General features: G+C 42.4%; 1 protein-coding gene across 1 annotated transcript in view; it reads left to right on the forward strand.

Annotated features, from left to right (window-relative positions):
• Positions 1–9,086, forward strand: part of col27a1a (collagen, type XXVII, alpha 1a) — a 62,077-nt gene that overhangs the window by 10,072 nt on the left and 42,919 nt on the right. Inside the window, exons 4-5 of the mRNA XM_025062314.1 lie at positions 11–829; positions 2,997–3,050. Of these exons, the coding sequence (XP_024918082.1) occupies positions 11–829; positions 2,997–3,050 (873 nt within the window). The remainder of the gene's footprint in view (positions 1–10; positions 830–2,996; positions 3,051–9,086) is intronic.

Below are 9,086 nucleotides of genomic sequence, written 5' to 3' on the forward strand. Positions count from 1 at the left end.
CCAAACAAAGTTTACCCTTGCTAAGAGCTTCGCTGCTGCTGCCTCGGCTGTGAGGAATTCTGCATCTGCCAAAACAATGAAGCCCAACCCTGGTACAGTTCCTACACCACTGCTGCCAACTGTAATGCCAGTTACAGTGCAGCTTGGTTTGGCCACCCCACCTCTGAGGGCCAGGATCGAAACTGTCACGCCACCACTTAGGACAAGGGCAACCCCCACACAACCACCAACGGCAAGGCCTACCACTTTTTCTTCTTCTAAGATTCCAAAAAAGAAAACACCTAAACCTCCGACTCCAAAACCCACAATTTCTAATAGTCCTAAAAAGACAACGGAAAGGACCGACAACAAGAAAAAATCTACTCCATCAGCCACTCTCAGCACCAAACCTTTCAAAACAAAACCTGACTCAGCTCTGTCTACCCAAGATGCAGCCCCAAAGAAACCGCAGCCCACCACGGCCAAGAAAGCATCTCCAAGTCCTAAAGTCCTGTCATCAAAAGCCACTCCGACCAAACCCAAAGTAAATTCGGTCAATGCTGTTGCTTCTAAAACACAATTATCCAAAGTCAATCCCTCAAAATCAACAATCTCCAAAACAACATCTGCCAAAACATCCAAGCCAGTTGTCAAACAGTTCACGAAGCCCACAAAGCCAACAAGACAGGTCAAAACAACCAAAGCTCCCGTCACTCCAAGACCAACCAGACCTCTGTACAACACCGTCACTCCACCTGCCACTGATGGTTTCCTGAGCTGGGAGGTGCCTCCGACTCAGTTCTCTCTGCTCACCGGACCTGTTGGACAAAAAGGAGAAAGAGGCTTCGCGGTAAGCATCTTCTCAAACGGGATTTGTTGACTGTCCCTTAAGAATTTGAAACCAATGAAACATTGGTTCGTAGCAAGAGCAGTTATTTTGATTTTAAGTTGAAAACGACTAACATTTCTGATGTTTATATCTGAGACTGCTAAACAGACATGATAGATACTGTACTGTCTGTCACCTGTCAGACCTCCTCACAATTCACTTCAAAGAATTATTTAGAATTCTTATACGTTGAAGTGCCACTCCTCAGACAGTCTTCTTCTACTTCTTCTCCCTTTTACTTTTGTTCTTTTCCTCATCCTCCTTCTTATTTCCTTTCCTTCTTGCTCAGGCTACTTTCTTCTCTTTTAGAGAAAGGGAGATCCATTAAAAGAAATAGGTTTTAGCGACTGAAATATTCAAGTTCTTTAGTCTTTGTAAGTAGACTGAACTCGTCAGAGATTTAATTGTAATTCATGTGTTTAAGTTATATTTCCTTTTCCACACAGGTTAAAAACCCTTTCCTTTTCCTTAATTTCTACCTCAGTCCTCCAGACTGGGTGTGACGTGTCAGGTCTGACGCCTTGCCGTCTCTGCACCAGATTCCTTTTTCACAGAGGGCTGGTGAAGGTCACATGGGCCTCTTTCAAAGCTAGGTCAAGGGTCAAAGCAGTCAGTAAACACCATCAGTCAGCTTCCTGCAAGCGCAATTCTTAAGTATATAAGCGGAGGTAGACCTCTGTATTGCATGGCATTTTTTTAAAGCTTTGAGTTCACACTCAGCATCAGGAATCCCGGGCAGATTTAAAATGGTTAAGTCCAACTCCACCTGGCAGTGTGAACGTGTTTTCATCACTGCTGCTGCAGTTTGACATTTTCCTCTCTGTCTTTTGGTTCATGTTTCACATGTTTTAGCAGCAGCCTTGTAGTGTACAGTAGTCATTTTAGTGTAAATCAAAGTCCAGGCCGTTCGACAAAAGAACAGCTGTGGAATTAAACGTGTCATATCATGTAATGAAGGTTAGTTCATACGTAACTTCGACTGACCTGACCAGGCACCAGCACTACAGCACTGACAGCACGATTGGCTGCTTCGAAATGTTCTTTTTTTTTCTAGAATGAGATCTGTCCCTCTGCACACATGATTGTCGTTGACTATTTCTAATGTTTCGATGTGTGTGAGCCACTTATTTTGTATTAGATTTTAGACTGAAAACTACATTGGAACACATCTAAAAGCCTTGAAGGGAAGGAAAAAGGAGAGTAGGGATAAACAAACAGACAAGCGTAAATGAAGGCCTGGTGGTGTGAACCAGGACAGGAGTTTGTTTTGTTCACGGGTCTTTCTTGCTTCCACTGAGGGCACCACCTGTAATCGCTTGTAGGGGTGGTCTCCACCATGGAGGTCGTCCTAGAAAAGATGGCAGGGGGGCCAGGTCTAATCATAATAATGTAAACCAAATTGGAGGCAGTCATGAAAGGTCCCAGCTATAAATACAGTAACCTGTAGACACTTGTTGGTGTGTGTTTACACTGAATGGTTGCACTTGTTTTAAACCTTTTTAAGGCCTTGTCTTATTTTCCCAAAATTAAATACATAGTGAAAAAAAATAATGTGAAGAACGAGCTACATTTACACGCCAGTCACTGCCCACTGTAGTTACGTGTTGCTTTTTTTTTGCCACAGCCTCACATCAGTGTTATCGGAGGCATCGAGATTAACTGCCATTAACTGCCAGTAACAAAAAACTCTTCTGTAGAATAAAGACTGTAAGACCAGTTTACATTAGGATTCAGATCTTAAAAATGAGGGTCGCAGCCAACTCTCCACACACGCACACTGTTTTTCCTCACCTCTTTTTTGCCTCTTTTTTATGATTAAAAGAAAACTTAGGAGCTCATGGCTGATAAAGCCACAAAGAAGCCTTGAGCTGTGGAGGAAATGACCTGTTATGTCTAGTGGTCACGTGCTTTCCTGCCCTGCAGCCTCTGAACTTTCTGATGAATGAGACTGATCGACTTGACATTGACAAGATGGTACTTTAAGTCCTACTGTGGAGACTTGGATCCTCCAAGGACCTGATGATTTTGATAGATGAAATATATAATGCATTTGATCGGGTATAAAATGAGACCATCTGTGTGCTACATGTCAGAATGAAACTCTGAGAATATGCTCTCCTTCCCCCAGGGACTGCCAGGACCTCCAGGGAAGTCGGGGCTGCCAGGCAAGAGGGGCCCTCGTGTGAGTATCCTCACTTGCCCTCAAACACCTCCAGCCACATACTAACACCTGCACTTATATCCCATATAGATACGTGTATCTGTCATTTAACATGTAGGTTTTTTTTTTGTCTTTACATTTGTATTTGTCATTGTTTATGTTTTGTCTGCTGCTGCTGACGTATGAGGCTCAAAGCCCAAACACAAACAGTCTGTAATGACCAGCTCAGAGAAGCAGGCAGACAGATGGCGTTAGAGTCAACACTATGTGTGTGTGTGTGTGTGTGTGTGTGTGTGTGTGTGTGTGTGTTATGTGTAACTATCTACAATCTATCCAACTCTAAAGCAAAGCCCTGGACCTTTCTGCAGTTACAATTATAATCTGCCATGACAGGATGACAGGCCCCCACCTCACTGTGTGTCCCTCCCACCACCCAGCTGACACACACACACACACTTACACTTACTCAAGCACACACAGAGTTTTCCTATGCAGAAGGATGGACCATATTCGGCACAGGGCTGTGAGTGCTGACCTCCCACCCCTGAGCATAAACAGGAAAGCTCCTATAAAGACGGCCTTTCAAAAGGCTGCCTGTGCCACAGGATGCCTAATAAAAGCACTGTAAACAGAGAGGGAACACATGGCTCTGCTGAACTCTCCTCTGCTCTGTGAGCAGCAGCACACTGCACCGACACTTCATAGAATTCCCATTCTTCACTAATTAAAGGGTGCATCACTTCAGGTCAGTTATAGAGGCACAGTCTCATACCTTTGTAGGAATTCTTTATGTCTCAACATTATAGTGAGGAGCTGAAAGGTATTAAGGCCGCAGTTGACTGGTGATGGTTGTGTTCTGACACAACTGCTGCTTTTCATTTGCAGTTTTAGCTTAAAATGACTAATAATGTCAAACTGGTAGTTTTGAATAATTTAATGAAAAAATATATTACACACTGTAGGTTTAGAAGCACAGAGTGAGGCTGCATCCGTTACAAACCTCAGGTGTGTGTGTGTGTGTGTGTGTGTGTGTACAGCAGGCATATTCTTATGACAATAAAGTCAAGCCATATATTTACCCTAATAAAACACCACTAGCTTTTTAAAAAAGTGTATTCTATCCTACCACTCTGCTTTTTGCCACAATATCTAAAAATAAATATTATATAATAAACAACCCTGTAGGGGGCAGCCTACTGTATAATCCCTGTACAGCATATATTTTTAGCACTTTTATTTCCATCAAATACTGCACTGCATCTGGAAAAAGAACTAAACTTAAGATGAGGGATTTGTGTTCGAAACATAAAACCTTGATCTAAGACATCAAATTGTTTAGTTTGTTCAACAGACTAGCAAAAAAAGTTGGATGACTGGATTCTTCTGTCCACACTGTACCTGCACTCTGTATATGTTTAGTTGAATGTGTCTTTGTCTTATTAAGATTTTTTTTTATTATTGTTATTACCTACTGTTCTGTTCTGTGTTCCTGAACGTTGAACTAAAGTCCTTCTAAAGTCCTTCTCACGCCCCACATATCTAACACATGTTGACGGTGGCTCCATTGTCCTCCTTCTGGTCTGACTCTAATTAAAGCTATTTAAGTCCCGGCAGCAGCTCCTATTCCATCACTAGTACTAGTTTTTCAGCATAGCTCCGTCTGAGGTGGATTTTCCTGTGATCTAAATCAAACTGGAATAAACCCTTAGGACGGCTTTAGCACAATCAGAGGTGTGTAAACCTATAAGTATTCTTTTATGTAACCATGCAGCTGCTTGGATTAAAATAAGAGTCCTATTAACCCTGAACTATTTTCTCATTTCATTATTCATAACTAGCAAATAATTATTCAACTTAACCAGGTAGTAATCCATTCACAGCTAATTCACATAATGGATTTAAAGCTTAAACGTCAGCTCAGAGAGGGGCTTGGTTAAAACCATGTCTATGCTGCGCATTCATCAGTGGCGTGTTCCAACCATTCACCTCTACTGATCTGTGTTCTGGTGGTTTAGACGTGGACATTTATTTAAAATGAGCCTGATACAACTTTATTTTGTAACACGTTTCACATGCAATCACAGCAGCAGTGTCAGACAGTGACCTTGTGTACAAGCTACAGTATAAACACCAGCATGTAGCACGCATGCATGTATATGTTGGTGTTTATGACCTGCATAAACACCAGCATGTAGCACGCATGTATATGTTGGTGTTTATGACCTGCATGTACTGTATGGACTTAGATAAGGCTGTAAACAAACACACATACGAAGTTGAAATGGATCTGCAATCTGTGTGGGAGCAAACACCGAGCAAGGCGTATGTACATGCGCACATTTGGTTTCCATTTGGAAAAGGAAATTCACAACTTGGATTGCTGTCACGATCAACTCCAATAATGGATTTATGTTCTCAAGCTGTGGAGGCTGCAGGTTCACGGCTTGGTTTGAAGCCACGTCTTCTGTGTCCCAGTCAAAGGGTTTTGCTGAGGAGAGCAGGTATTTCTGCGTGACCTTCTGTAGCCTTGGATTACTGGAAGTCTGTATGATGACACACAGAGCACCATTGAGCCCAGCAGGCACCACCCATGAACCCTGACCTCTGACCCCCACACATATGAGTGTGAGACGCTGTCACCATGGCTACCTGTGTCTGTACAGAGGCCTCTGCTCATCAGGACCAAGTGTTTGGTGTCTGTATGCAGGTGTATGGCACAGACTGTGGTAAAAGGGCGTGAGAGGAAACATTTGGTTCGGATGTTGCTGCTGCACAATTCTGACTGACTGCACGTTTCCTCTGAACCTGTTGGTTCAAAAGAGTCTTTGTCTTTGGGTTGAAAGAAGTCACCTTTCATCAACGTCTTATCTTTGTCAACAGTTACAACTCCACAGTATTCAGAGCTCTCTGCATCATACGGTACTCGCCCCAGCCTGCACCACAAGGAGCCTGTAACCATTCAGTACTGCCTGCAGTCATCAAATCAAACTAATTTGGATCCCAGAGGGACTATATAGATACCTGGAAAAATAGGACTACATTAGAACTGAAGTTGAGTTCAAATGTTGAGATCAGGCTTCAGTCAGTTGTTGGTATCACCAGGCAGTGGATTCCCTTTTAAAAGGTCGTTCTGAATCCCAGAGAAACCTGTGTATTTGTGCCTTGCCCTCGGGACATTCCAGTAAAAGACTTCACAAAAGTGAAAACCAGAGACCATTATTGCATTCTCTAAATTGAACCGTTTTATAGACTTTTTTTAAATACCCGATTCCCAGTGTTTGGCATAGAGCTAGGGCTACATTTCCAATGTTATTCTAAAACTGGCCATGACCATTAAGAACTATTATACTATTATTGTTCCAAAATAATAAAAAAAAAATTGGATTACAAGTACTTTTTGTCGCATGTTGTATTTAACTAAAAAAACATTGCTACTCAAAGCAAATACATTTAAAAGTTTGGCTTTTTCCCAGCACAGCTGAATTCATTCTTCTCGTCTGCTTCTGGTATTATGAAGTTCAACTGCTTCATTCAGCGATGACAGGACACGCTATTTTGACTCCACTACTCTTTGGGATTGTGTTCCTGTGTATTTGCCTGTGCACTCGTCTACACTGTAACTGCTGTAGGAACGTCCAGGAGAGTCACACGCTCTCTTGATCTGGTGTTAGGAATGCAGACATTTCCCCTTCAGCTCTAATTTGGCCCAGCATCACACAGACTCTTTTATCATTGAAGCGGGGCCTGTACTGTATACACATTTGAACTGTTACAAGCCTGTGTTGAAGGTCGGACGATATTTACAGCACAACCCCATTTAAAAAAAAAAAAAAAAAAAAAAAAGGTCTAAAATATTCTCTGTGGGAACACAACCTTGAGAGTCACGTCATGCCCCCGGATTTAAGTTCCGTATGAGTTACACATATGGTGTGGATGGTTTTGTAGTCTCCAGCGCAGACATTTATAAACTTTAGAGGATGCAAAACACATGCAGTCGTACCTTTAACCATTAGGAAATGCCATTTGTTTAAATCTTGACCATTTGGTCTCAACTTAGATTGGGTAGAAAATGCACAAGGCTTGTAGTACTACGACCACAACAGCCACAGCAACGCCCAGCATTGATTTTCAGAGGTTGGCGGTTTTTCATTTGATAGCTCTCAGCTCGTGTGCGCCCCACCCTGGCCTTCTCTAATTAGACACCTGTTGTGACGGGAAGGGACACAACACGGAGGCAGGAGCTGTCTGTGGCAGCTTCTGTTACCAGTGTACTGCCCAAACTATGGTGAACCACAAGGTTAATTTTGAAGCATGTAATTCATACATGTCTAGTTTGTTTAGGTGTATTTAAGGCACAACATTTGCCATTTGACACTGTCTGGGCAGAGTTTTGCTCAAGGGAATGCCATTTGCGTACTCGCTAAAATTAAAAAGAAAAACAAGGGAGTGGGTGTGAGTTCTTGAAACTGTTAAGCTGAAAATAACAAATATTTTAATTAATTAAACATTGTCCCTTATGTGCTTATATCTAATGGAACCATTCCTGGCTTTTACAAATAAAAAATCAGCCTACTCTCCTGTCTCTATACAATTCACATTTCCTTTTTTTATCTTTTACTGTTGCTTTACATGATTGAACCCATCTACAACACCAGAATTAAAAAAAAAAGATCTGTAAGCAGGCAGCAAACTGCAACATTGCCTCTCTGTCCTGCACCACTTTCATGTACTTTTCTTCCACTCCCATTTCCCCCCCAACCACAGTACTACCACAGGTTGTTTTTAGTGTTCTATGAACTCTGCAATATCGGCACCTGTGTACTTCTACCTTTGTAGGCTTCCTGTTACTAGGTGGTTTGGGGTAAACATATTTACATTTAAATAAAAATGTTTACTCTTAAATCAATTGACAGAATTGGAATTGGAAACATCTGTATTTCGTACATTCATTTTTGGCAAAGACTTGTAAGTTCTACTTCCTCTCACTTCTTTTCATCAAATCATCAAACTTTTATTAAAGATACAGAACTGTTGGAACCGATGATTGATCGATGACTCCGTGGAAAGAGAGAAGACCACACACCTACTTGTTCCTTCATTAAAGCCGACTCAGACATGAATCAGACCTGAGTGTCGTCAAACAGACCTTGATATGAGAAGCAGAAACGGCAGAAGGCACTGATGTTGTCATGTCTGCACCTGACCACTGTGTCTGCTGTTGAGCTGATCAAAGGGCTTTTTGTTGAGCACTAAACCCCAGACTTTTTTTTCCACAATGCAATAATAGAGATCTGCCTTGTCTGGACGTCCAGAGTTGTTTTGTGACGTTAAGGACCAGATCACAGCCATAATGGCTTCCTGATTTCTTTTGACTCACCTCAGGGAAACTCGCTGACCCAGCTCTTAAAGCAGTTGTGGGTTTTTTTCCCCTCTCTCTGAGTCGTTTGACCCTTGACCCAGCGCTGAGGGGGCGGTAAGGGGCCCTAGGGTCCCAAAGCACGTGGAGGGCAGGGGTGAGGTCAGACACCCACAGTAAAAAGTCAGGAAAAGTAGAAAGCAGAAAGACGGAGAAAATATTTGAAAATTATGCCAAATCAGCCCGTTCGTGGTTTGGTCTCACGGCTGTTGCACACCTGTGGTTTGGTCTCACGGCGCACACCAAAAACAAAAATCAAAAATGATTCTTTCTCTGACTGTCAGTAGTTTTATACTAAACATCCCATGGGGCATTGCTGGACGAAGCCCTGTGGTTCGCGTTACCATATTCTGCTACTGTAGTTTTCACTTTGTTTGATTTCAAAGCCAGTTTGTGCGTCTGTGTTGTTTTTCTGGCAGTAACTGTTGAAGACAGAAATACACACCACTGGAGGAAATCAGATTGTTATGATACAGGGTATTCTTTATGTGTTTGTGTGTCTGTGTGTGTGTATTGAGTGGGGGGGGGGATTATTGTGAGGCAACAAGAGGCAGGAAAACCACATCCATATGGTAAAACTACTCCACAGAGCCCCATTTTCCATCAGCCTCTACCCATCTACCCCGACCCAAATACCTCAG

The sequence above is a fragment of the Cynoglossus semilaevis genome, chromosome 14 (genome assembly GCF_000523025.1).
Source record: "Cynoglossus semilaevis isolate Cse_v1.0 chromosome 14, Cse_v1.0, whole genome shotgun sequence".
Lineage (NCBI taxonomy): Eukaryota > Metazoa > Chordata > Actinopteri > Pleuronectiformes > Cynoglossidae > Cynoglossus > Cynoglossus semilaevis.